This window comes from Myotis brandtii, unplaced genomic scaffold (assembly GCF_000412655.1).
Source record: "Myotis brandtii unplaced genomic scaffold, ASM41265v1 scaffold581, whole genome shotgun sequence".
In the NCBI taxonomy this organism is placed as follows: domain Eukaryota; kingdom Metazoa; phylum Chordata; class Mammalia; order Chiroptera; family Vespertilionidae; genus Myotis; species Myotis brandtii.
The window spans coordinates 477,761-503,627 of record NW_005370182.1 but is presented as its reverse complement, the minus strand read 5'-3'; the positions used below and the strand labels follow the sequence as shown (position 1 = coordinate 503,627).

Genomic DNA, 25,867 nt, shown 5'->3' with positions numbered 1-25,867 from the left:
GAATAACAATAGTGAGACCAGAAAGGATCTATGTAGGATTTAAGTTTTGTGGTCTCCCACATAGGATTCAAACTTCATACCTGTTTTGTCACTTCATCCATCAGCACTTGTATCTGCTGTGGTCCAGCTGTCTCTACAACTGCTGGCTTGGGGGACACTTTTGCCTGGAGAATAATAACAAGAGTTATCACCTGCTACCATAAATATCCCCTGACCTCAAGTTTTATACAACATCTTGGGGAAAGTGATTACCTTTAACACCAGGGACTCTTCTAGCTAAGACAGGAAAGAAAAACTTTAAGTGAGGAAGTAGCAGGGCCAAAAGGTGGAAAGAGTGATGAGTGAGGACTACTTATGGACACTTAGGAGATGGCGCTGTGGCTGTTGCTGGGTGAGAGCACAGTCTAGCTTTCTCACCTGGCCCCCACCGAAGCGCTGCCTCAAATTTTCAATCTGGTCATTTTCCAATTTTTGGAACAAGGGACTGACCTGTAAAAAAAAGAATTCCAGAATCATTCACTGATTAGGTATAAACTCTATCAGACTATACAGAGGGCCTCTCTAACCCCAATCACTAACATTCAGGGACTCTAAATGCTTTACAAGAAGCTTGAGTGTATCGCCGATTTCAGTAAAGAATCCAGGAAAAGCCCTAGCAGTCACTATGAAAAAACAAAGTATTAATAGGGTCCAAGACTAAATGATGCTAGGTTGATGCAAAAGTTTAAAGGTAGACTTACTTTATCATCTTGTGTCAAAGGGGAAATGGCTACCCCGTATTCTCACAGCTCACTGATTGTTAGCCTTATGGAGACCCAGTGACCATGGTGTTACTTCAAGCATCTACTGTATATCAGTTTCACATACCATGTTCTGGGTTCTGGCATGAAGGACGATGAGAAAATATGGGCTACAGATAACACTGGGCTTGGGAGCCAATACCAAGGATTTTATATCAGAAACAAGCCTAAGTGCAAAGTGGGGAGGGGTCCCGAAGGGCTTCAGAGAATAGCCGTGAAAGCCCCATGCCCAAAGTAAGTTCTCTGACCCTCCCCAAAGGCTGCATGGCAAATGTAGGAATTTTATTAGTAAAAGAGACAATGGCTCTTCCAATCCTCAGAGACTTACTGTGCCAATCTGGTGTCCTGCTGGTAAGGTGCACAGGAAGTCTGTGGGCAGGATGCTGCAGGCTGGAGGTGGGAGCTGCAGCTGGGCCGCAATCATAGAGCTAACCGTAGGCATGTAAGGCTGGAGCATGGTGGATAGCAAAGCAGCTATATTCACCGCCAAGCCTGTCACTGTCCCTGCCCGCTGTCTAGATAAACAGAGTCATTAGTCAGGACTTCTAAGAGGACACAGCCTACCACACACTTTATCCCTGTAGCCAACCCTACCTCCTTACCTGTCAGCCTCGCTGCCTTTAATCCGCTTCCAGGGTTCATTCACCTGAATGTATTGGTTGCCATAACGAGAGATGGTGAGGATACTGCGTAAGGCATCCCGGATCCTGGGAAGCGGGGAGGCAGGCCAAGGTATAAGGTCCTGGAAGGACCAGTATGGGCTTCTCAACATGCTAGCAGACCACTCAGATGAGACGGGTGTAGGTTACTTACCGAACCTTCTCTAGAAGCTGGTGATAGTGCTGGAGCTCCAGGGAGACATGGGCCAGCAGGCGCTGATCATCAGAGGTAAGCACCATCTCGGGCACATAACCCCCAAAAAACTTAGACACAAACATCCCAGCTCTTGATAGGAGTAAGGGAAGGAGAGGGGAGAGAAAAAAAGAGTAATTTCTCAGTCTTCTTAGAGAAATTTGACCCGGTTTTCTTAATTCTACATTCTTTCAGAACTGATACTTCCTGGCTCCTTCAAGCTGGAAGGCAAAGCTTAACAAAGTAATTCCTTATTCTCTCCCCTAAGAATACAACTGCACATAACAGACATTTCACATTCATTATCCCTTGTTTAAAGAAACCTGATAAAGTTAAGCAACTGTTCGTTTTATTTTTAAAAATCAACACTCAGAATAATCAAGTTGAAATATATGTAAATTGCTACTGTTAAAATGTGATTAATGATCAAACCTGAAAGAGTAGGTAGTCATTGAGGATATTTCTTTAGATTTCAGAATAGCTGACATAGGGCCAAAAATGAAATTGAGCTCAAGTAACAAAAACTCCGGAGTACAGCAGAAGTCTCCTACCCCTACACTAAAATAAACCCTTTCCTCAGTTAAACTTTTCAAATGCATGCAAGTTAACTATTTTTTTTTTTTGCAAAAACACATTTCCAATTCTACAAAGAACATTAATAAGAAACAATTTACAAAACTTTGTGACCAACTTTGCTAAATCACATTTCTATAACCAACTTCCCCCAAGCATACATAAGCTATTATGTTCTAGGAGCAAGTCCCAATTGATAGGAATCCACTTTCCACATTATCCTCCCATCCCTCCCAGCCTCCTGCCCATTCACTAGGCTTCTCTTCATTCCCATCTCTCCCACTTCATGGAGCAGAGTTAGCACCAGCCCAGCTCATCTACTGACTGACCCCTCACCAAGTCCTACCTATTGATGAAGTTTCCCAGGTTGTTAAGCAGCTCAGAATTATTCTTCAGTAACATATCTGTCCAGGAGAAGGCACTGTCCTGGCCCTCAGGCCGAATGTACAGCAGGTAGAAGCGCCAGATGTCAGCAGGAATCCCTGTGTCCTTGGCCATGTCCCCAAACACTCCCACACCCCGGCTCTTAGAGAACTTCCCATCCTCATAATTCAGATATTCTGGATTGAGAAAGAGAATAAATGAGAACCATCTGCTCGAATCACTTTCTCCCCTCTCTGACCTACTGACTCTCCTTTGAACTCAACTATGGGTGTCCAGCAACACTTCTTGAGTAGCTGCCTGAATCCTGCCTCTCCATTTGGGCCTTTCCCCCGCTTTGCTTCTATTCTATTCATTACGAAGTTTTAGCTTTTGACTCTTGCTTTCTTCAAGTTCTTGTTTCCTTCTAGGTAGAGTTCTCATGCTCAAATTATTTCCTATCTCAACTCCTAACTCAAGACCCAGCACCTTTCCAAAACCTTCCAAGTATCGCCTCAGCCCTCATTCCCTAGGAATATTCCTAGTCCAGTCTTCCAGGGTACCTGTAGCAATGAGATGGCTGACCAAGGTGTAGTTGTCCTCAGCTCCTAGGGCTGAACAAGGAAAGACTAAGCCGTGGAAGGGAACATTGTCTTTGGCCATGAACTGGTAGAGGTTCACCTACAGAATATAGTTGGAAGACAGAGCTCCTGAGACCTTCAAAGACCTCAGAAAGAGCAAATTCTCAATCCCAACCCCCTCCACGCACATACACGCATGCACCCTCCCCATAGACAGGCTAACCAAGAACTGCTTACTTGCTCTGGGTTCTTCCACCATTTCTCCCATTGGTCTGTATAGTTGGCGGTGATGGATATGTATCCAAATGTGGCATCAAACCAGACATAGAATACCTGGAGAGAGACACGGTAGGATAAAAAAAAAACCACTGGGAATACACTTGATATAATACAATAATATAATTTGATTGACCTAAGTAACCCCGAAAAATTCAATTTTTTAAAAAATTGGGAAACCCAGTTAAACAAGACATAGTCAACAGTGTATTATGTTAGCCCAGGATATCAAGGCTGAATAATAAGAGATATCCGTAAAGCATGGGATTCTTACCTTGTCCTCAAAACCTTCTAAGGGTACAGGGGTTCCCCATTTGAGGTCTCGGGTTATGCAGCGTGGCTTGAGGCCGTCCCGAAGCCAAGAACGAATGATGAACCGGGCATTGGGTGTCCAGTCACTGCCAGGCACAGTCTTCCCCAACCACTCCTCAAGTCGGTCTTCCAGCTGAGAAGGCAGAGACAGAAGGCTGACTTAGAAAAGCCTCATACACAGTTTGCATAAGGGTAAATACGTACAACCCTTTGGACTAGTCTGGTGATATATTAAAATTAAAAGACTCATGACTTTGACATAGCAATTCAACTTCTAGAAATTTTTTCAATGGAAATATTCACACAAGAGTGTATAGATGTGTACATAAAGAAGTGCACTGTTCATCATAGCAAAAAATTAAAACTAAAGAAATATGGTGCATCAATACAATAAAATACTCATAAGGCCATTAAAAAGACTAAGGTAGACCTATATGTAATTGACATGTATAGATCTCCAAGATTCATTACTAATTAAATTAAGCTAACTGCAAAAACAATAAATAGTATAATTCTATTACTATAAAAATAAATATCAGCCGGCTTGGCTCAGTGGATAGAGCGTCAGCCTGGGGACTGAAGGATCCTAGTTTCGCTTCCGGCCAAGGGCACATGCCTGGGTTGCGGGCTTGGTCCCCAGTAGGGGGCATGCAGGAGGCAGCAGATCAATGATTCTCTCATCATTGATGTTCTATCTCTCTCTCTCCTTTTCCTTCCTCTCTGAAATCAATAAAAGAAATAAAAAAATAAATAAATATCAACACACAGACTAACATAAGCCCAGAAAGTTTTAAAATATTTTTTTTATTGATTTTAGAGAGAGAACGGAAGAGAGAGATGGAAACATTAATAAGAGAGACACATCAACCAACTGCTTCCTGCATGCTCCCTACTGGAGATCGAGCCTGCAACCCAGGCACGTGCCCTGACTGGAAATCAAACTGGTGACCTCTTGGTTCATGGGTAGATGCTCAAACACAGCCACACAGGCTGGGCAAGCCCAGAAAAAAATTTTTTTTTTTTACTCCTCACTGGAGGATATTTTTCCATTGTTTTTCAGTAAGAGTGACAGAGAGAAGGAAAGACAGAGAGAGACATCGATGTGAGAGAAACGCATCGATTGGTTGCCTCCTGCACACGCCCTGACCAAGGCCTGGGCCAGAGAGGAGCCTGCAACCGAGGTACGTGCCCTTGACAGGAATCAAACCCAGGACCCTTCAGTCCGCAGGCTGACGCTCTATCCACTGAGCCATATCGGCTAGGGCCAGAAAATTTTTGAAGAAAAATATGTATCAGCACTTTATTTTCAGATGGGATTATGGGGAACATTCACATTTATACCATATATTTCTAGCTGAAATTTAAAAAACAAGCTTTTATCACTTTTGTAAGCAGAAAAACAAAAGTAAACTTTTTTAATGGATGGTTTATGTGACTTATCCAATTAAATAACACAATTTCCAAAGCCTGACAATATACTCTATTGGCAAGGCTATGAGGAAACAGCACACTCACAGATTGCTGATGGGAATGCAAAAATGCAACAACACCTATTGAAGAAAATTTGACAATAAACTACATATGCATTTACCATTGACACAGCAAGTGATCACTTTTAAGGAAATTATCCTGAAGATATAATACAAAAAAAATTTGCTTGCTATATTTGGTCGAACATTTATCTACTGCAACATCACTTGCAATTGCAAAATACAGTAAGTCCTCACTTAACACCAATAGGTTCTACAGCTTTAAGTGAAATGACATATAACAAAACCAATTTTTACCACAAGCTAATTGATATAAACAAGAGTTAAGTTCCTACAGCATCTACTCAACATTATAACAAAACAACATTGAACAAAACAATATTATTCAAGGACCTGCTGTACTGGAAACTACCTAAATGGAGAACACAGAAAACTGGTTATATAAACTATGGAACCTACATAATGTAGTTGTTTGTAGCTGTTTAAACAAACAATAACTGCCCTAGCCAGTATGGCTCAGTGGCTAATGTGTCAGCATGCAGACCGAAGTGTCCCAGGTTTGACTCCTCAAGGGCATGTACCTCAGTTGCAGGCTCAATCCCCAGCTCTGGTCAGGGCGCATGCAGGAGGCAACCAGTCTATGTGTCTCTCTCATATCAATGCTTCTCTCTGTCTCTCCCCCTCCCTTCCACTCTCTCTAAAAATCAATGAAAAAAATATCCTCAGATGAGGATTAACAAAAAAAGAAATAAAAAAAACCACCACCAAATAATGATGATCGCTATGAAGTGATATGGAATGATTTCCAGAACATCCTATTAGGTCAGGGGTGATGAATCTTTGTTTTGCCAAGGACCATTTGGATATTTATAAAATTATTTGTGGGCCATACAAAATTATCAACTTAAAATTAGCCTGCTATATTTGGTCAAACATTTAATTAACTCACCCCTAATGCCTTGGCGGGGCCAGACTAAATGATTTCTTGGGTCTTATACAGCCTGCAGGCCAGATGTTCCCCACCCCTGTCATAAAAGATAAAGAAAGGCTGGGGAACTGTTTCAGATGAAAGGAAACTAATGAGATATAAAAAACTAAATGTAGTCCAGCTGGTGTGGCTCAGTGGTTGAGCATCGACTTATGAACCAGGAGGTCACGGTTTGATTCCCAGTCAGGGCACATGCCTGGGTTGCAGGCTAGATCCCCAGTAGAGGGCATTCAGGAGGCAGCCGATCAATAATTCTCTCTCATCATTGATGTTTCTATTTCTCTCTCCCTCTCCCTTCCGCTCTCTCTAAAATCAATAAAAACATATTTTTTAACAAAAGAAGTATTTAAGAGTAAAGAGGACCTATATGTACAGTTCATTCACACGCATACAATATTCCTGAATAGACACAAAGGAAAATGACAGCAGTAAAACACCTCTGCAAGCAGGCATGGCGTTTAGTGAGCCTGGGCCTTTCACTTTGGGCCCATTCACTTGTTATGTATTTTTATGATGTATAACTTTAAAACAGAAATCAAAAACATTTAAGAGTAATTTGGTATAGATTTGTGGCTGAGGCTGAGGGGGCAGAAAAGGCCATGCAGACCAAGTTGAGGAAAAGGCCCACTTACCTTGGGCAAGTCCAGAAACAGGTGCCGCGAGGATCTCACCACAGGGCACGATCGGCAGACTTTACACTGAGGCTTCTGTGAAGGCAAATTCAAGAGCAAGTGTGACCCAAGATGAGAGTCAGGATCAGGCCTGCAGGTCATGGGGAGCTGTCCAGGCAAGCGGAGAGGCACAGAGAGATGAGCTCCCCAGTGTGCCATCTAGCTTAGCCTCACGCTCACACCAGCCAACTCATCAACTACTTGGGCCTTCGGTGAACTTGGGAGGCACAGGTCCATGTAGCATAACATGTGTTACTCAGAGTTTCATGTCTCTGTCCTATCACGCCAGAGAACAAAAAAAAGCCTTCTCAGAGCACTACACTACATGCAGCTGTGTAAGGAGAGGCAGGAATGATGGAAGAGAAGACACACAGCTCCTCTCCTAAGGAAGTTACAATCAAGTTAGGGAGAGAGGGCTTGTATGGGAAACAAGTGCAGACCCATACAAAGCAAAATGTCAAGAAATACTTATTCTCATGGTACAAGTTGACTATACAAACCCAGAAGGGTGACGAGTAAAGGAGTAAACAGTTAGGTGGGGCTAATCAGTGAAATAAGTTTTGATCTAAATTTTTGGAGGTGAGAAATTATAACTCTCTCAGGACCTCTCCTGAACTCCACATGCCTCTCTCAAACTGTCTACCTAACCTCTCCTTGGGTGTCTAGGAGGCAGCTCAATTTGTTACTGTTGTTGTTAATCCTCACCTGAGGATACTTCCATTGATTTTCAGAGAGAGTGGAAGGGAGGGAGGGGGAGAGAGAGAAACATCAATGAGAGAGAGAGACATTGATCAGTTGCCTCCCGCATGCACCCCAACTGGGGCCAGTATCAAACCTGCAAACCCAGGTATGTGCCCTTGACCAGGAATCAAATCCATGATCCTTCAGTGCTCGGGCCGATGCTCCAACCAGACCAGCCAGGGCAAGGAATCTCAAATTTAACAAACCCAAATAGATTCCACCAGAAAGCCTGTTTTTCATCTAATCACGCCCATGTTTGTAGCAGCTCAAGCCAAAAACTTAAAAGTCATCATTTCCTTGACTTTTCCATCACCCAGAATTCCAGTCTATCCAATTCTACAGTCTGCCTCCACAACGTATCTCAAGGTTCTCCTCATCCCCATTTCTACTATTAACCGGATCCGAATCAACATCATCCCATTTTGGAGCTACCACTCTAGTCTCCAAACTTTCATGCTTCCCTCCCATCCATTTTCCACAGAGCAGCTTGCCATTCAACTCCCACAATGGCTTACTAAGCCCTGGTAATCAGATCTTGTCTCAATCCACCCTCCCTCTCATTCACTATGCTACAGTTATACTGGCCTTTTTAATTCTGCCTTTTAAGCCTTTGCATTTCCACGCCCCTCTGCTTGTAACACTCTTAACCTCACTCTCATAGCCTGGCTTGTTCCCTCTCATTCTTCAGTTAAACTCTCAGTTTAAATGTTACCTCCTTTGAGATGCCTTCCCTAGTCACCTACCTCCCCCCAGAAGTCACTCTCTATCACATCTCCCCGGCAGTTTATTCCATAATTATATACTTGTCTTTAGTTTCCTCCCCACACTAAATAAGTCTGTCTTGTTCACTGCCACATCCTGAGCACCTAGAACTGTGACTGCCCTATTTTAAGAACTCAAAAAAAGTTGCTGAATGAATGAATAGCCTGGTTGGCATGGCTCAGTGGTTGAGCATCGACCTATAAGCCAGGAGGTCAGGGTTCAATTCCTGGTCAGGGCATATGCCTGGGTTGCAGGATCAATCCCTGGTGTGGGGCATGCAGGAGGCAGCCAATCAATGATTCTCTCTCATCATTGATGTTTCTTTCTCCCTTCTCCCTCCCTCTCTGAAATCAATAATAATAAAAAGAATCACTAAAGTAACAAATGAGTAAACATGGAGTATAAGAGACAGCATTTATAGAATGTGGTCTGAAACAGAAGCAAAAGTAGAGAAATATAAATTCAATTTCCTAGCACAATGCTAAGCACATAGTAAATGTTCATTTAGTAAGTAATTATCTAATGAGCTGAATGAGGAGTTGCTGAGATGGAGTAGAAAGAACCACTGGTCAAAGGTCTTGATTGCTAAAACAAAAATCCTGAGTGGTACAAGATTGGGAGTCCCTTAATGGAGATTGTTGCCCTGGCCAAATGACTCAGCTGGTTAGAGCATCATCCTGATATGCCAAGGTTTGATCCCCAGTCAGGGCACATACAAGAATCAACCAATGAATGCATAAATAAGTGGAAAAACAAATCAATGTTTCTCTCTCTCCCCCCTCCCCATTCCCTTCTCTTTCTAAAATCAATTAATTAATTTTTAAAAAAAAAAGAAGAAGAAGAATAGAGACTGTTTCCTTCTGGGCTCCTAGGAGACCTTCCACTCACCTTGAGCTCTATGGCATTGATGAGCTTGCCACACTTGTCACACTGGTCACCCCGGGCCTCCTCATAGCCACAGAAGGGACACACACCCTCCACAAAGCGGTCAGCCAGGAAGCGGGCACAACGCTCACACCGCAGTTGCTCCACAGTATCTTGCAGCACAAAACCTCGGTTCCACAATCGTTGAAAGATGTCCTGTGTGATTCTGGTGAGGTGAGCAAGGGACAGGGGAGGGACAGGTCAGAGAAGTCAGAAGAAGGGGTGCAACCCTCCCTCCTGCTACTCTACCTAGGACCCAAATTCATTTAGTCCAAATGCCAAAGAAATCGGGCAGAAGATCCTTCAAGGCAAAGGCCATCTAGTCATCTTTAGGGAGTTGGACTGGATGACCCCAGACCCCTTACACATATTCTTCAACTCCTCATACAGTCTCTTCCCTTGACATTTTAGAATTTGTCAAATACAGGCTTTGTTTTGTATTCTTCATGAACAAAAATCTCCAAAAGAATAGTACTATGTCCTAAAAATTAAATCAGTCCAACTATTAAACCACACAGCACTATTAGCTGACAGCCTGTCTACCATGTAGAGGTTTTATAAGGATGAATTACCAGGCAAAAGAAGGAAGAGCATATTTGCTATAAACACCCACAGGAGTGGGAAGGAATGTGCTCAGACTCTGTGGCAGGAAGGGGAGGGGTTTCCTCTCTGTAAAAAATCAATAAAATACATTAAAAAGAAAGAGAGGAAGGGAAGGGAAGGGAAGGGAAGGGAAGGGAAGGGAAGGGAAGGGAAGTGGTAGAGGAAAGGCATACTTTCCACAAGCCTCCACCCTGCCTCTTACCTCCCTCACTTGCTCCTCAGAACCTGACCACACTGAATCTCCTTAATAATGCTTGGAATACATTTCAGGGCAATATTCATGTCCTAAATTTAGGGGGATTGCCTAGGCAACCATCTCAGTTCCTCTGTCTCCAGGATATTCTCATGGTCCCCAGCCCCAGCCTTCACCCTCCATTTCTGCCTGATCAGAGGAAACTTACTCCGTCTGTTGTGAAGTGGTGGTGCGACCAAAAATATCAAAGGAGATATTAAACCAGCGGTAAGTGTCAGCATGGATGACATGGTACTTGTCACAGATCTCCTGGGGCGTGAGACCCTCCTCCATAGCCTTGGTCTCTGTCGCTGTACCATACTCATCTGTCCCACACAGATAGAGGGTGTTCCACTGGCGGAGGCGGGAGTACCTGGAAGAGAATATGAGGATCAGCCGCTCCCCATGTCCCTTGGACCCCCTCAGCCTCCAACCTTGGGGCATCCTATTCCTTGGGACCCACGGCTCCCTCAGGTCTTCCCTGCAGCAGTTGGCTCCACCTGGCAAAGACATCAGCACTGAGCACGCAACCAATGATGTTTCCAAGATGGGGGACATTGTTGACATAAGGAAGGGCGCTGGTGATGAGCACATTCCTTTCCCCAGCCACAGGCAACCTGGTGAGGAAGGAGGAAGAGAACAGTTCATGGAAGAGACGCAAGGGTCAAGAGGGACCAAAAGTGCACCAGATACCCAGACACAGATCTAGCCTATGTCAGACGGTCATGTATATCTGAAGTCTTCCTTCAAATGAACCCACAGGACTAAACTCCCCCAGAAGCCCTGCGATCCCCTACGGTAGCAAGGACAGACCCCCGCCCACAGTGAGCAAGTCTCGTGTACTGCTCCTACACAGCTGTATTCAACACTCGACTCTTCTGCTTCTCCTCCATTAGCTCACCCTCAGGCTCCAACTTCCCAGGTACTGACAAAACTCTCCTGAGGCTTTGTCCCGTCACCATCACTCACCACTCCTAACTCCAAAGCCTACCAAGAATTTTCCCAGTGCCGACCGCTTTCCTTCTTCCCAGATGCTATGTTAATATTACCTCTCGTCTCTACCTGAAATCCTTACAACCCACTTCGCCCCCGACTCCTCTCCCTAACCCATGTTGGTCACTTCCTCACGGCCTGACTCGAGCCAGCATTCATAACCACCCTCTCCTCCCCACTTCTCCAGGATCATTCCTAGTCACATCACTCAAGCTGCTGTCTGAAGCCACTCAATCCACTGTTCTCTTTTTAGGGTTCATCCTTGACAGCTCAGCTGTGCACATCATGTATCCATCCCCCTTCTCAGCACTGACACCTCATCAGGGACTTTCTGTCTTTCTGACCATTCTCAATCTATAATCACTGGACACTGAAATCCAGTTTTGAAATCAGTTCCTTCAGGGAAGCCTTCCTTCATTAATGACTGGCCTTCCATCCAGTCACCTCTGTGTCCCAAGCCCCTAGGCACTTAGTAGCACACTATTGTCTTTTGTGTTACCGTGTAACTTGGTGGCAGATAGAAAGGTATGTATGGGGTTCTACCTTCTAGGGCAGCGGTTCTCAACCTGTGGGTCGCGACCCCTTTGGCAGTCAAATGACCCTTTCACAGGGGTCACCTAAGACCATCCTGCATATCAGATATTTACATTACGATTCATAACAGTAGCAACATTACAGTTATGAAGTAGCAACAAAAGTAATTTTATGGTTGGGTCACATGAGGAACTGTATTTAAAGGGCCAGAAGGTTGAGAACCACTGCTCTAGGGGGTTACAGGCTATTACATATCTGCAACTGGAATCAATGCAATGAGAGGTACAAAGTATCAAAAGAGCTCCAAGGAAGGCAAGCATACACTCCAGCCTAAGATTAAGAGACTTCTCAGCCTGGCCGGTGTGGCTCAGTGGTTGATTGTCAACCCATGAACTAGGAGGTCACGGCTTAATTCCCAGTGAGGGCACATGCTCAGGTTGCGAGCTCAATCCCTGGTAGGAGGCGTGCAGGAGGCAGCCAATCAACAATTCCCTCTCATCATTGATATTTCTCTCACTCCCTCTCCCTGAAATCAATAAAAATATATTTTTAAAAAAGAGAGAGAGAGAGACTTCACAGAGGCAGAATACTTGAGTTGGGCCTCAAGAATGGGTAGGAATTTGCCTGATCAAGGCACTAGGGATGTCTTTCAGTCAGAAGGAAAGGCAAAGAGTTTGGTTTGGCTATAGGGTCTTTTTTTTAAAAAATTCTCACCCAAGGAGTGAGGATATTTTTGCCATTGCTTTCTAGAGAGTAGAAGGGAGGAGAGAAAAAGAAAGAGAGAGAGAAACATCAAGGTAAGAGAGACACATCGACTGGTTGCCTGCCGCACACATCCTGACTGGGGTGGGGACTGGACCTGCAACCTAGGTATGTGCCCTTGATGAGGAATCGAACTGGAGACCCTCTGGTGAGCAGGCAGATGCTCTAACTACTGAGCCATGCAGGCCAGGGCGGTAATATGGTCTTTAATACCAATTGTCTCCTCCTCTACATATGCATTTAAACGTGTTAGCCTGTATAAACATCTGAGAAAGTCTATCTCCTATTCTTTATTACCTCCAAAGGGCTTAGTACTAAACTGTCCATAGTAGGTACTGAAGAACTACTCAAAATGAGCAAATGAACAATGGATGGACTTTCTTCATCAATTGATTCAAGTTTTATCAGTATCTACTGGAAACTGGGACACATAAACATACAGAGAGAGCCTCTACCTTCAATAAGCTGACAGATAGAGGACATAGTCATGAAAAGAGATAATTACAATATATTTGGACAATGGGAGTTTCCCGAAAATGAAGCACTCAAGCTCTGTAGAGAAGGAAATGGTAAAATTAGGCTCTCAAGGAATGAGTGTACGCCCGTTAGGCAGGATACAGACATTCCAGGGAGAAGGAACAGCATGTGCATTGACACCAAGGTGAGTACAGTATGATGTCGGACTGCCTTCCTCTCAAAACGCATCTTGATCTATCTGCCCCTTGACTGTCTAGCCTTCAGCCACTGGCCTTTTAGCAATTCCTTAAAAAGAACCAAACTCTCTTGCTTCTAAGGCCATCTTGCACATGTTCCCTCTTCCTAAGACACCCTTCCCTATAGCCTTACCCCTGCCTAATTCCTACTCATCTTGCAAGTCTCAGATCAAATGTCAATTTTTCAGAGAGGCCTATAGGTTAATCTCCTGTGATATTTATTCTCCTGGCATCCTGTTCTTTCCCTTCATAGGACTTATTAAAATGTGTGATTATACATTTGTATGAGTTTTTAAAATACCTATCTACTTTTCTAGACTCAAAGTTCCATGAGAGCAGAAGTCTTATCTGTCTTGCTCCCTCCTGTAGATCCAGCACATAGGGCCTAGCAAGGAGTAGACACTCAAATCTTTATTGGATGACAAGTTTGAGACTACAAATATTTCATTTTGATGGAAAAAGCTGTGTATGTGCGTGTATATTATCTCAGTGTAGTAGGACAGTGACAAAATATGAAGCCTCAGGCAGGGGCCAGATCTTGAATGGTCTTGTGAACTACACAAGGAACCATTTGCAGAATTCAAAAAAGGAGGGTGAGATAATACGTGCAGTTTTAAGTACTCATTCTGGTGACAGTGTGAAGTATGGTGAGGCAGGGAGAATGTGAGAGATGGTGAGGCCTGATGTAAGGGAGCAGCTGTGAGGAGAGAGAGAAGGGATTGATTCAAGGACTACTTAGGAGTTAGAATCAATGACTTGGTGATGGAATAAGTGATACAGGAGGAGGGGATGAGAAAAGAGTACAGATAACACCAAAATGTCTGGCTTAGATTTTTAAGTGGAGGCGGGGGGTGTCAATCGCTAAAGTACATGAGTAAAGGAGAGAAGCTGACAGGGAAGATAGCTGGCTTGCTTTTGCACATGCTGAGTTTGCAATGCCTGTGGAGGTGGAGGATTCAGTCTGACAAATATGTTGAGCTCAGAGTAGAGATCTGGACTGGGAAAAACAGATTTAGGTGGTATCTGTAGGTAAAGAATAACTGAAACACGGGTGCAGCTGGGACTGATGGAGAGTGTCCAAAATTATAAACCAAGAGAGAATAACACTTTTTAAAAAGATAGTGTCAACAATAAAAAAATAAAAAGAGAGATAGGGATCTGAGAATAAAAAGGAAAGGATGGAAAATTAAAGATGTCAGCAGCAGAGGGGACCTGGCAGGCAGGTGTTGATTTTATCAACAACTTCCACTGAAGAAACCAAGCCCACTCATCTGTGCCTACTCACACTGGTTTCTGCTTTGGCCGAAGGGGAGGCAAGCTGCCCAGGCCCTTCTCCCAAGCAGTGACAGCCATGGCGATCTCCTCCTCAGACAGGGTGGCCAGCTCCTCCTCCTATGAAGGGTGGACAGAATCCCTCACCAGGTGAGGAGGGCCCATGGAATAAAGAAACTCTCCCAACAACAGTAGAAGGCAGTGTCCATGCTCCAAGTCCCTCTCCAAACCACCCCACCCTTTAGGCACCAAGGCTCTCCGGGGACCCCTCTGTTCTTTCCCAAACCTCAGGCTCATTGCTGACAGCCCTCCCTTCAAGGAAGCTGGGCTGGAGCTGCTTTTGGAGGTAGGGCCGGAGGGCCAGGATACCCTGCTTCTTCAACACAGTCTCTGCAGCTCGCTGGCATGGCTCCTGAGAACTCAGTGTCTGGAACCAGCTGTGCAGTGCACCCAGCTCTTCTGCGGATTTGGGAGAAAAGAGGGAATCAGCAAGACCAGGAAAGGCTGGATGAGTGGGCCTCTTTCCCCTCTTTGTGAAATTTTTCCAGTTGCTTTCCCATTCCCTTTACCATCTTTCTGCTATAGCTTCCATGTCAAGTTACACCTCATAGTGGGTACCTACATACAATATACGGACCATTCTGTAACCCCTACACCAAGTTTCTGCGGTTGGGGCTGGGAATAAAGTGATATGCTCAGTGCTCACCAGGGAGGTAGGCTGGGTCTTGGAGCAATGGATACAGGGCTCCCCACAAAACAATGTCAGCTACAGATTCTGTCTCCTTTGTTGGGGAAAGAAAAGAAAAAGGTACACAGGTGAGATATTCATTTTCTTCTCAAAAGTAGTGAAAATATCTAACATCTCCTAAGCACTTACTACACGTCGAGCACTATGTTAAGCATTTAAAATTATCTCACTTAATCCTCACAACAACCCAATGAGGTGGGTACCAATATTACCCATTTCAAAGATGAAAAAAAAAATTAGCAAGTTTAATTTTTTTCAAGGTTACACTGCTAGAAGGTGGTAGTGTTGGGGTTTGAACACTATGAATACTGTCTTCCTTCTTAATTCTTTTACCACACAGCTTCCTCAATCCCCACCTCAAGACCCAACTTACCCCAGCCAGGAAAGGACAGCTCCGACGACTCAAGCTGTGGTCAATGTGAGTCAGGGCTCTCCGGATGGGGCCAAGAACATCTTCCCCCTTCTTGCCTTGGACCACTAAATAGTACATGGCAGCAGACAAAGCTGGCTAAAATGTGGGGGGGACACAGGTCAGGATGGCCATGCAGGGCAATGGGCCTGCCTGCCAGCCCCCATGTCTCAGTACCACCTGCAGTTCTGTTGCTTCCCATTCCAGCCACTGGTTGGTGAGGTCATCTTGCTCTGAGCCAGATAACAGAAAGAAGTATCTGCCAGAGAAAGAGCAACAGAAGGTGGAATTAGAGGGGCCCATTCTCACCTCACAGTGAAACAGTGGTTGTGTATAAGGCCACACAGAGGACAGTAAGCTCTGATGTGATTTAGTCACCTCCCTGCATCAAGTACCAATACTGACCTGCAGATTGCATTCGTGGAGAAGAGGTAGTTGCCACTATCCAGCTGCAAGACAGGGATCTTAGGCCGGGTCAGGAATGGGACCACACACTCTGATGCGAGGGAGAAAAATGCATGAAAAACAGGAAAAAAACAAAATTCTTTGTCAACTTAGAAGGACAACTTCACATTGTTTAGGGGGAAAGATGGGCAGTCTCAATCCAGAGCTTCTAAGACGGGACCACTGAAAGGGGGTGGGTCCAGAATGCGCTGGGGAGACCAGCAGGTGTTCAGCTGAGACCGCCAGCTGGAAACAACAGATGGGTACTGCAGAGAGGAGGTGGTGGTGCTGGGATAGCGCGCAGCCAAGAACTGGAACAATTAGAACTGGGATTATCTGAGAACGACCCGAGACAACAGTGGAAGAACACAATTAACAGAACTGGGAAGACTGGCAACAGAACTGCTTAGGAGTCACCCAAACAGCTGGCTGGGAACGAAAACAGGTAAACCAAAACGAGCGCATGTGAGTGTGTCTGTGTGGAGAGGAGCGCAGGGTTTCCTAGGAACAAAAAAGGTGTCGGGGGGGGTTGTAATGCGAGTGACTCTTGTGTGTGTCGGCGGGAGGGAAGGAAGAGGGGATGGAGTGACGAAGGATAACGGGGCAGGAGGTAGACGGGAATGAGTGGTAGGGGTTGGGATTGGGGAAGGAGACTTCGGACCGGGAGTCCGGCGTGCTTCGGCCCGCCCCCCTCACCCACCAGCACCAGCCCGACTACCTTCGGGGCCCACGGTGCTGATGAGCAGCTGCGCCCGGCCCTGCGCCCTCCCAGCCGCGGCCAGCACGGGCAGCGTCCCCGGGACGCCCTCGCTCACGAACAGTCTCATTTCGCCGCGGGTCCCACGCTGATGCAAGCGGAACCGGCCTCTCGCTGTGGGCGGAGAGATCAGCCAGAGGCACGCCGGGAAATGGAGTTCTGAATTAGGGCGTTCCCGCGCACCGCCGGGGGAAGTAGACTATTTCTCCCGTCATGCAACACGAGGAAGCCGGAAAGAGGATCACCGAGAGGGCGGGACCGCGGTGCCGTGCCGAGAGCCGCACGCTCTGGGTGGCGGCGTTTTCGCGTCGGGGCCGGCGCTCTTTAATCCTCTAACGCGGCGAGGGCGGGGAAGGAAACCGCCTATCCTTTGGTTGCACTCTTTTGACAGCGTCTATTCACCATGACCGACTCTCCAAGTTCATCACAATTAGGGTTGAGAGTTACGGTAAACTGACTTCAGTGATACAATGGAAATTAGTGTGGACATCCTATTAATAAAAAAAGAACTGAACTATTAAGTATTGATTTAATATCAGTCTGCAGCTCACAGAGAGCTAGAGTGGACAATCTCATTAAAGTGACTGGGAGGGAGCATGTGTTGGGGAAAGGTCAGAGGGAGGGGAAGTAAGAAGGCTAAGAGTTTGGCAATAAGTATGTATTATACAAGGAAGCACATGAAGTGATTGAGAAAGGAATCATGCCCCGTTGGTGTGGCTCAGTGGTTGAGCGTCAGCCAATGAACCAGGAGGTTACGGTTAGATTCCCGGTCAGGGCACATGCCTGGGTTGCGGGCTCAACCCAGATTTGGGGGCCTGGGATCGTGCAGGAGGCAGCCCAAGTGTGATTCTCTCTCATCATTAATGTTTCTATCTCTCTCTCTTCCCTTCCGCAATCAATAAAAATATTTTTTAAAATTAAAATAAAATAAAAAATTTAAAGCCCTAGCTGGTTTGGCTCAGTGGATAGAGTGGCGGACTGAATCAGGGTCCCGGGTTCGATTCCAGTCAAGGGCACATGCCGGGGCTGCGGGCTCGATTCCCAGTAGGGGGCGTGCAGGAGGCCGCCCATCAATGATTCTCTCTCATCATTGATGTTTCTATCTCTCCCTCTCCCTTCTTCTCTGAAATCAATAAAAAAATATATTTTAAAAAGAATAATTAATAATAGTACTTATGAGCTAGGCACTGTTCTAAGCACTTCACATATATTAATTTCATCCTCAAAAATTCTATAGTAGTTTTGGGCCTTTTGAAGCTAGGTCATAAGAAGCTAGACAGCTTCTGCCCATGCTTCTTTTTGTTTGTTTTGTTTTGTTTTTAACCCTCACCCGAGAATATTTTTCCATTGGTTTTTATTTTTATTTATTTAGTTAGTTATTTTTGTTAAATATATATATTTTTATTGATTTCAGGGAGGAAGGAAGAGGGAAAGACAGAAAAATATCCATTGGTTGCCTCCTGCACGCCCCCCCCCCCCAACCAGGCCCTGCCCTGGGGAGGACCTGCAATGGAAGTACAGGCCCTTGACAGGCATGGAACCCAGCATCAAACCAGGGACCCTCGGTCTGCAGTTCACACTCTATCCACTGAGCCAAACAGGCTAGGGCTGCTCATGCTTCTTAGAACACTCTGGTAGCCTGAGCTGCCATGTAAGAAGTCTTACTACCCTGAGACTGTCGTGGTCTCAGAAATGTGAGGGAAGCTCTCCAGATCAACCCATCTGCCTGTTGAATACTACGTGGGGCAGAAGAATCACCCGGCTAAGCCCTCCCCCAATTTTTGACCCATAAAATTGTGAGCTATATTAAAATGGTTGCTACTTAACAAAATACAAACAAACCAACATATCATGAGATAGGTGCTCTCATTCTCATTTTACAGATGAGGAACTGAGGGACAGAGAGGTTACTTTGTACCAGGAACTATACAAGGCATTGAAGATAGAATTATTAACAAAATAGATACAGGCTTCTGGTTTGGCAGAGCTCAAAGACCTCCTGGGAAGTTAGATTAATCAAATCATATTTAAAGTGTGATGAAAGTTATGATGGGGATGTAAAGCTTGCTGTGGGAACTACTAGTTAGGGCCCCTACCTAACTCTAAGGGGTTAAAAGAGCTCTTCTTGTGTGTGACCTTTCGACTGAGATATGAATGATGAGTAAGAGTTAGCCAGGTGAAGATTGGTGCGAGTGAGAGAGGAAGTGTTTCGGGCAGAGGAAAGAAGATATGCAAAGTTGCACTTTAAGAGTGGAGTGGCTGGAGTGTGGAGTTTGTGATGGGGAGTGTGAAAAGTCTAGACCGTGGTCGGCAAACTGCGGCTCGCGAGCCACATGCGGCTCTTTGGCCCCTTGAGTGTGGCTCTTCTTAAGCCTTAGGAGTACCCTAATTAAGTTAATAACAATGTACCTACCTATATAGTTTAAGTTTAAAAAATTTGGCTCTCAAAAGAAATTTCAATCGTTGTACTGTTGATATTTGGCTCTGTTGACTAATGAGTTTGCCGACCACTGGCTAGGATAAAGGGGAAAAGGTGTTTGTAAATCAGATTGTAAAATGTGGGCTTTACTCTGAGTACAATGAGAAGCCTTTGAAAGGTTAAGTCAAGGGAGTGGCAGGGAATTTTTGTGTTTTAGACAAGTCACCCTGGCTGCTGTGCTAGGAATGGAGTGGAAGAGAGCAGAACTATATGCATGGAAACTAGTTAGGAGGTTATATCATCCAGGCTAAAGAGGGTGGTAGTTGTAGGGATTTAAAAAAGTCCGTAGAGCTCTGGCCAATTTTCTCATTGGTTAGAGCGTCAGCCCTCGGACTGAAGGGTTCGATTCAGATCAAGGGCACGTACCACGGTTGCAGGCTCCATCCTAGGAGGCAACCAATCGATGCGTCTCTCTCACATTGATCTCTCTCTCTCTTTCCCCCTCCCTTCCACTCTGTCTAAAAATAAATGGGAAAAATATCCTTGGGTGAGGATTAACAAAAACAATAAAAAATTTAAAAATAATGAAATGTTTAAAAAAAAAAAGAAAGTAGGTAGATTGGAAAGGTTTAGTAATCAATTAAATGTGATTGGTGAGGAAATAAGAGAAATTAAGGTTGGCTGTCAGGTTTCTGTCATGGGCAATTGGGTACACCCTCTATGTGCCTCAACAGATGACAGTATTTCCCCTAGTGAATATCACACTGTATTTTAATTGTTATGAGAAGGTAGGGACCATATTTACCATCTTAATTCACAATACCCAGCACACAGTTCCTGTCTGGCAAACATGCTAATAAGCATTCTATAAATACTCACTACATTTAAATTTAACTGAATGGGGTACTGGAAGAGAAACGAGTTCGTTTAGAACATACTGTGTTTGTGGTACCCGTGAAATACCCAAGTGGAGTTTTTCAGTGGACAGTGGATTAGACTGGAGCTTCAGATAAAGATCTGGAATGAAGATATGGTACTCAGCAGCACATGGAGCTCATTTGAGCTAGAGAGATTAAGACTACCTCGATACACAAAGGGCAAAGGGCACCGGATCTCAGACCACTGGGGTTTAAGGAACAAGCAAAGGAAAGTCCTCCCTTATGCAACAGAGAAGCAAGTGCTGGAAAGGTAAGGAGGACACCCACAGTGTTTCTAGGAGAAAAAAGTAAATTTGTTGGCAGCTGCTGAGATGTCAACAGCATAAGGACTGCAAAGTGTCCGTGCAAACTCAGGGGTGACCCTAGTGAAGAGTGACCTTAGAAAGGGGAAGGTGTCAGGAGAGGAAATCAAGATTCTGTGTGTAGGCAGCGCTTTCAAGAAGTTTGATTTTAAAAAGGAAGGGGGCCTAGCTGGTTTGGCTCAGTGGATAGAGCATTGGCCTGTGGACTGAAGAGTCCCCAGTTTGATTCTGGTCCAGAGACACATGCCTGGCTTTCCGGCTCAATCCCCAGTGTGTGTGTGTGTGGGGGGGGGGGGCAGGAGGCAGCCAATCAATGGTTCTCTCTCATCATTGATGTTTCTCTCTCTCTTCCTCTCCCTCTTTGAAATCAATACAAACATATATATGAAGAAGTACAGTGGCAACCAGAGAGCACAGTCAAGGGAGGTTTATTTAAAGATGGGGAATACTTGGCTACATTTAAAAGCTGATGAGGGTCTGGCCGGCGTGGCTCAGTGGTTGATCATCAACCTGTGAACCAGGAGTTCACTGATTGTGGGCTTGAACCCCAGTGTGAGGCCTGGGAGAGGCAGGAAGAACTGCAGTCACTATTTTGGGAGTGGGAAGGAAGAGCTGAAGGGTGGGATTCTGCACATTTTGAAAGTGGAGCAAACTAAGGAGGAATGTCACCCAGCACTCAGTACTGGTAACACAGCCCTCAGATCACACGTCAGAGGAGGAGAGCTGTCTGTCTGATGTCACCAAGGGGGAGGTACCTCACCTCCACCCCACCTCTCCACAGCCAGACAAAAAGCCTCACAGAAAGCTTCACCTTGTGCAGTGGAGAAACAGAAAGGGAAAGAGGAGGTCAGGTAAGGAGGAAGCACAGGTGTGGGTTCTGAAGCTCTGGCAATGGACAGGGGAGGTCAGTTTCCACCTTCCAGGGAAAAGCTGACATCAGTCTCCCATTCACCCCAACATGCTGTCATAGCATCCTGTGCTAGCTGTCCATAGACCCCGATTCCCTTGTTAATTAATAAATGTGTTGTGTGGTTAGTGGAGATCTGTTTTTAAGCTCTAAGAGGGCAAGGGCTGTGTCTATCTCCTCCCTGCATCTGATCCCCAGTGCCTAACATTGTTCCTTTCACACAGGAGGTGCTCAGCCAATCCTTGCTAAGAGTATGAATGAATGAGCCCACACACTAAAGTAGGGCCCCACCCAAGAGGCTTAAGTACAGAGGCTTCCCAGCTCCCCAAAACATGTCCTGGATTGGGAGGATGGTGGCGTTTTCACCACTATGTCTAACTGAACCCCTCTGTGTTTCTCCCACCCACTTTCTTGTTCTCTCCAATTTGGCTCTCTGTTTCTCTGTTTCTATGTCTCTCTGACTCCACACAGGAAGCATGAAGCTTTAGATCTGAGGTGATCAGTAATGGAAACATTGGTGCCTGTGTACATTTAATAAAGGGTCACAAACTTTTTTATTTTTGTCATTAACTGCTTTCTCTTTATCTGTGTTCTGTCTCAGACCTGATTCTTTTTTTCTCATCTTCCCGTGTCCAACTCAAGAGTCCCACCACTGTCCAGAACCAACTTCTTTTGCCCCTGGATCTTCTGATGGGCCCCAGAAGGTACTTGGAGGAAAATCACTGAGGTAGGCCATGTCTGATTTCCTGCCTTGCTGGCCTCACAGCCCTGCTGACCACATCCTCTGTCACCTTACTTATATACTTCCTCACCAGTCACATCACTCCGGAGTTCTCAGCCCCCAAGACCTGTCATTGACCCCCACTCAGGCCCTTTGCTTTACCCTCTTCTCTCACTCCAGGATTCCTGTGCTTGTTTTCCTCTGACTCTGCTCTTAGAACCATGTTGCTCTGCCTAGAAGTAGCCAGTTCTGACCCTTTCTGGATATCCAACACCCCTTTTTCCCACAGGTGACAGGACTGGCCACAATGCTGTCGGGCCAGTGGTGGCCAAGTACTTGGGGGAACCTAGGCCTGGGGCCCAAAAACACTTCTCAGGGACCCCAGCTCTGTGCCCTATATGCCTTCACTTACACTGCGGCAGATGGCCGGCAGGTATCTATGGCTGAAGGGGACAGGTTCCTACTGATTCGAAAGACCAACTCTGACTGGTGGTTGGCAAGGCGCCTGGGAGCACCATCCACCTCACGACCCATCTTCGTACCAGCTGCCTACATGACAGAGGAGTCTATCTGTTCCCAGAGCCCAACCACCACCGCCACCAGGCAATCCCGCTGGACTCATGGTGAGTAAACCCTTCCCATCACTTTCTTACCTCCCTGGCTTCTGGGAATTATTGGAAGGGTCCTCCTCCTCCAAGTTTCTGCTGATCCCCTTCTCTTGTTTTCCTGTGACCAGCCTACTCCTTATACCCACCAGGGTGCCCCCATGGCCTCTCTTCCTAGTCTCAAGTCTTCAGGATCTCATTTTATTTTTCAACAACAGCCTCTCCCTGCTCTTGTCTTCCCTGTGAACCCCCAGCCAAGATCAGGCCTCTGATCACCTGCCCCCTGCTCTCCCCGTTTCTGTTTCCAGGGCCGGAGTTGTTTCCTGGCTCACTGGAGGCGCTGCCCCCATCCCAGGCAACCGCAGGCAGAGCCCAGTCTACTTCGCAGCAGCCTCCTTCTCTTCCCCCCAAAATCTACAGAAGTGTCAGTGTTACCAATCTGAGGCCCACTCTCCTGAAGCCCTCCCAGGGTGGGCCAAGTGGAAGATCTCTCTCCCGGGAGGACTTGCTGACAGAGGCCAATGCCAATGTGGTGAGTCACAGCTCTCCATCTGAGCAGCTGCGATCAACAGATATTTATTGCTGAGCCCTGTTCTAGGCACAGTGGCTAACAGGACAGACTCAGCTTTCAAGGGTTCCCGTGACTGACAACTGTCATAAACAAATATGTGTTGGTCCTAATAAGTGCTTCCGGGAAGATAAATATGGTGGAGAGGGCCTGACCTGGCCTAGGAAGGCATCTCTGAGTAGATGATGTTTAGTTGAATCTGAATAAGGAGAAGTCAGAGACAGCCTGGATGCAAACGAGGAGATGAGAAAGAATTCTAGCTGAGGGACAGGACAGCAAGAAGCAAAGATCGGGAGGGTACATGGAACCTGGCAGATGATAGAGGGACTGAGAGAAAGCCAACCTCAGCGGTGCTTTCTCTCTCTTCCTCCTACTCCTGGCCCAAGGCAGGGTTTGTCCTGTGTCAGGTCTTGTCACCTCTAGAGATGGAACTCCTTTGCTCTTCCTCAAGACTCAGCCACTCCCCTCTCGTAGTTACTAGTGGTTGAAAAGTGGCCCCTCCTTTCTCATACCCCCTCCTCTCAGTCTCCTTTTACTTGGGAGGATGTGAGGGTGGGGAGCTCCCCTCAACCCCCCCCCCCCAACACACACACGCCTGTTCCCCTTTCCTGCGGCCCTGGGCTGGGGGTGGGGTGGGGGAGGAGGGAAGTTGGCAACAGGAAGTGAGGAGAAGAGCATAGAAGACTGTGAGGGAGGGAGAAAAAGAAAAAAAAAAAACACACAGCCGGGGACCAGGTTTCTCCCTCAGTACCTGGGTAACCCCGGCCAGGATCTGGTGGTGAGAAAATGGTGGGGGCGAGTGGGAGGTAGTTAGGTGGAGAGACGTTTGGGGAGAATACCTACCCCTTTCTCCCCCCTTTCCTGGCAGGCTGGACCCCAGCTCCCCATGTCAGAGCCCCCTGTGTACTGTAACTTAGTGGACCTTCGCCGCTGTCTCCAGTCCCCACCCCCAAGCCCTGCGTGTGCCCCGCTGCAGAGGCTGGACGCCTGGGAGCAGCACCTGGACCCCAACTCCGGACGCTGCTTCTACAGAAACTCGCTGACTGGCTGCAAGTCCTGGAAGCCTCCACGCCGCACCCGAACCCAAGAGACGGTGAGACCTTCCCTCCGGCTCATCTCTTTGTCCGTTCAATCCCCTCCTCTCCCCACTGTGTTCCAAAGTAGTGTGTTTGCTTCCTGGGGCTCGCAGAAGTCCAAGAGAATCAGAAAATTGTGAGAAGGGTGTTGAGCGGGTTGAGGGTGGCATCTGGCCGTAGCTTTACCTCGTCTCCCCCCCTCCCCGCCCCAGAACCCTGGCTCCATGGAGGGAACACAGACCCTGAATAGGGACAACGGTGTCCTGCAACCTCAGGCAAAGGGCTCAGACTCAGACACGGGGTCCCCAGAACTGCTCAACCCCCAGGTGAGACCCCTTCCTCCTCCAGTTTACCCGCAGGAAAAGCCATCTTTTCACCATTTTCTCTTTTATGCAAGACATTCTTCTTTCTCGCTCTCCGGCCACCCACACCCGCACTCCTCTTCCTCCGCAGCTAGGGACCTCCAAGCTAGCGTTTGCTCCACCTGTTTTTCTCCAACCCCCCACCCCAGGGTTCACCCTGCCTCCCCCGCCGCACCTCCCAGCTCAACCCCGCAGACCAGCCTGCAGCCCGGCAGCCCCTGCGGCCTCTGCCGCAGGTCCTGGACGACCCTCACGTAAGTTTCCCCTTTTCGTGTGCATGCAAGATCCTCCCAGCCCCACCCCCCAATTCCCGCTCCTCCGAAACGTCTTCCTCTTTCTGACTGTTCTCTGGGTAGCCTCCCTCACCCAGCCCCCCTCGAGACTTGAAGCCGAGGTTCTGCAAGGGGCTCTGGGTGACTTACTGGTACCCTCCCCCCTCCCCCCTCCATGTCCCAGGAGGTGGAAAAGTCGGGCCAGCTCAACGTGACTAAGATTGCTCAGGGGGGACGCAAGCTCAGGTGAGGAGAGCGGCGGACACGCAGGGGCGCGGCTGTCGGACTCCGCGCGTGGGGTGGAGCAGCGCGTTGGGTGGAGCAGCGCGGGGAGAGCGCCCTCCCCTCTGATTCCAAATGGCCTCTGCCCGGCTCCTGCCCCTCTGCCCCCGCAGGAAGAACTGGTGCCCATCGTGGGTGGTGTTAGCGGGGAACAGCCTGATGTTCTACCGGGAGCCCCCCCGGGCGGCACCCTCCTCTGCAGTCTGGGTGAGTGCGGGAGGGCAGGGCCGGTGCCCGCGGGGCGGGGGCGGGGAGGGAGGGAAGGCATTAGGAAGCGGCGCCACCTGCCACGTCCAGGCGGTCCACCCGGGGAGAGGGAGACAGCGAGGGAGACCGCACCGCGGCCTCAGTTTCTCCCCTGATTCCCAGGGGCCAGCGGGCAGCCGACCCGAGAGCAGCGTGGACCTTCGCGGGGCGGCCCTGGCCCACGGCCGACACTTGTCCAGCCGCCGCAACGTCCTGCACGTGAGTGCCCCTCGAGCGCCCTCAAAGCCTCCTCCGACCGGAGGGTGCGCCCCCAGTTTCCCGCGTGAGGCTCCCTCTGGGCCTCCCCGCTCTGTACGCTCCCCCCGACCCACGCCTTTCCCCCTTTCCCCCCCGCCGGCGCCCCAGATCCGC

At 47.3% G+C, this 25,867-nt stretch overlaps 2 protein-coding genes across 3 annotated transcripts in view; one reads left to right on the top strand and one right to left on the bottom strand.

The window, feature by feature from the left end:
* Nucleotides 1-16,997, bottom strand: part of MARS (methionyl-tRNA synthetase) — a 17,242-nt gene extending 245 nt beyond the window's left edge. Inside the window, exons 1-21 of one of the 2 annotated variants that reach the window (XM_005879024.2) lie at nt 16,759-16,932; nt 16,002-16,092; nt 15,777-15,855; nt 15,561-15,695; nt 15,146-15,221; nt 14,726-14,898; nt 14,453-14,559; nt 10,666-10,782; nt 10,335-10,538; nt 9,295-9,496; nt 6,865-6,939; nt 3,717-3,887; nt 3,404-3,499; nt 3,149-3,266; nt 2,572-2,785; nt 1,614-1,745; nt 1,403-1,507; nt 1,129-1,315; nt 418-489; nt 253-276; nt 81-164 (exon numbers count right to left, since the gene is read on the bottom strand). In XM_005879024.2, the coding sequence (XP_005879086.1) occupies nt 81-164; nt 253-276; nt 418-489; nt 1,129-1,315; nt 1,403-1,507; nt 1,614-1,745; nt 2,572-2,785; nt 3,149-3,266; nt 3,404-3,499; nt 3,717-3,887; nt 6,865-6,939; nt 9,295-9,496; nt 10,335-10,538; nt 10,666-10,782; nt 14,453-14,559; nt 14,726-14,898; nt 15,146-15,221; nt 15,561-15,695; nt 15,777-15,855; nt 16,002-16,092; nt 16,759-16,867 (2,571 nt within the window). In that variant the 5' untranslated portion in view covers nt 16,868-16,932. Of the gene's footprint in view, nt 1-80; nt 165-252; nt 277-417; nt 490-1,128; nt 1,316-1,402; nt 1,508-1,613; nt 1,746-2,571; nt 2,786-3,148; nt 3,267-3,403; nt 3,500-3,716; nt 3,888-6,864; nt 6,940-9,294; nt 9,497-10,334; nt 10,539-10,665; nt 10,783-14,452; nt 14,560-14,725; nt 14,899-15,145; nt 15,222-15,560; nt 15,696-15,776; nt 15,856-16,001; nt 16,093-16,758 lie in introns of both variants that reach the window. The other variant, XM_005879025.2, reaches the window with a different exon arrangement.
* ARHGAP9 (Rho GTPase activating protein 9) overlaps nt 16,104-25,867 on the top strand; it is a 13,140-nt gene continuing 3,376 nt past the window's right edge. The window contains exons 1-10 of the mRNA XM_005879069.2: nt 16,104-16,485; nt 21,965-22,090; nt 22,374-22,707; nt 22,998-23,221; nt 24,126-24,350; nt 24,546-24,659; nt 24,845-24,949; nt 25,152-25,213; nt 25,363-25,456; nt 25,619-25,852. Of these exons, the coding sequence (XP_005879131.1) occupies nt 22,392-22,707; nt 22,998-23,221; nt 24,126-24,350; nt 24,546-24,659; nt 24,845-24,949; nt 25,152-25,213; nt 25,363-25,456; nt 25,619-25,852 (1,374 nt within the window). The 5' untranslated portion in view covers nt 16,104-16,485; nt 21,965-22,090; nt 22,374-22,391. The remainder of the gene's footprint in view (nt 16,486-21,964; nt 22,091-22,373; nt 22,708-22,997; nt 23,222-24,125; nt 24,351-24,545; nt 24,660-24,844; nt 24,950-25,151; nt 25,214-25,362; nt 25,457-25,618; nt 25,853-25,867) is intronic.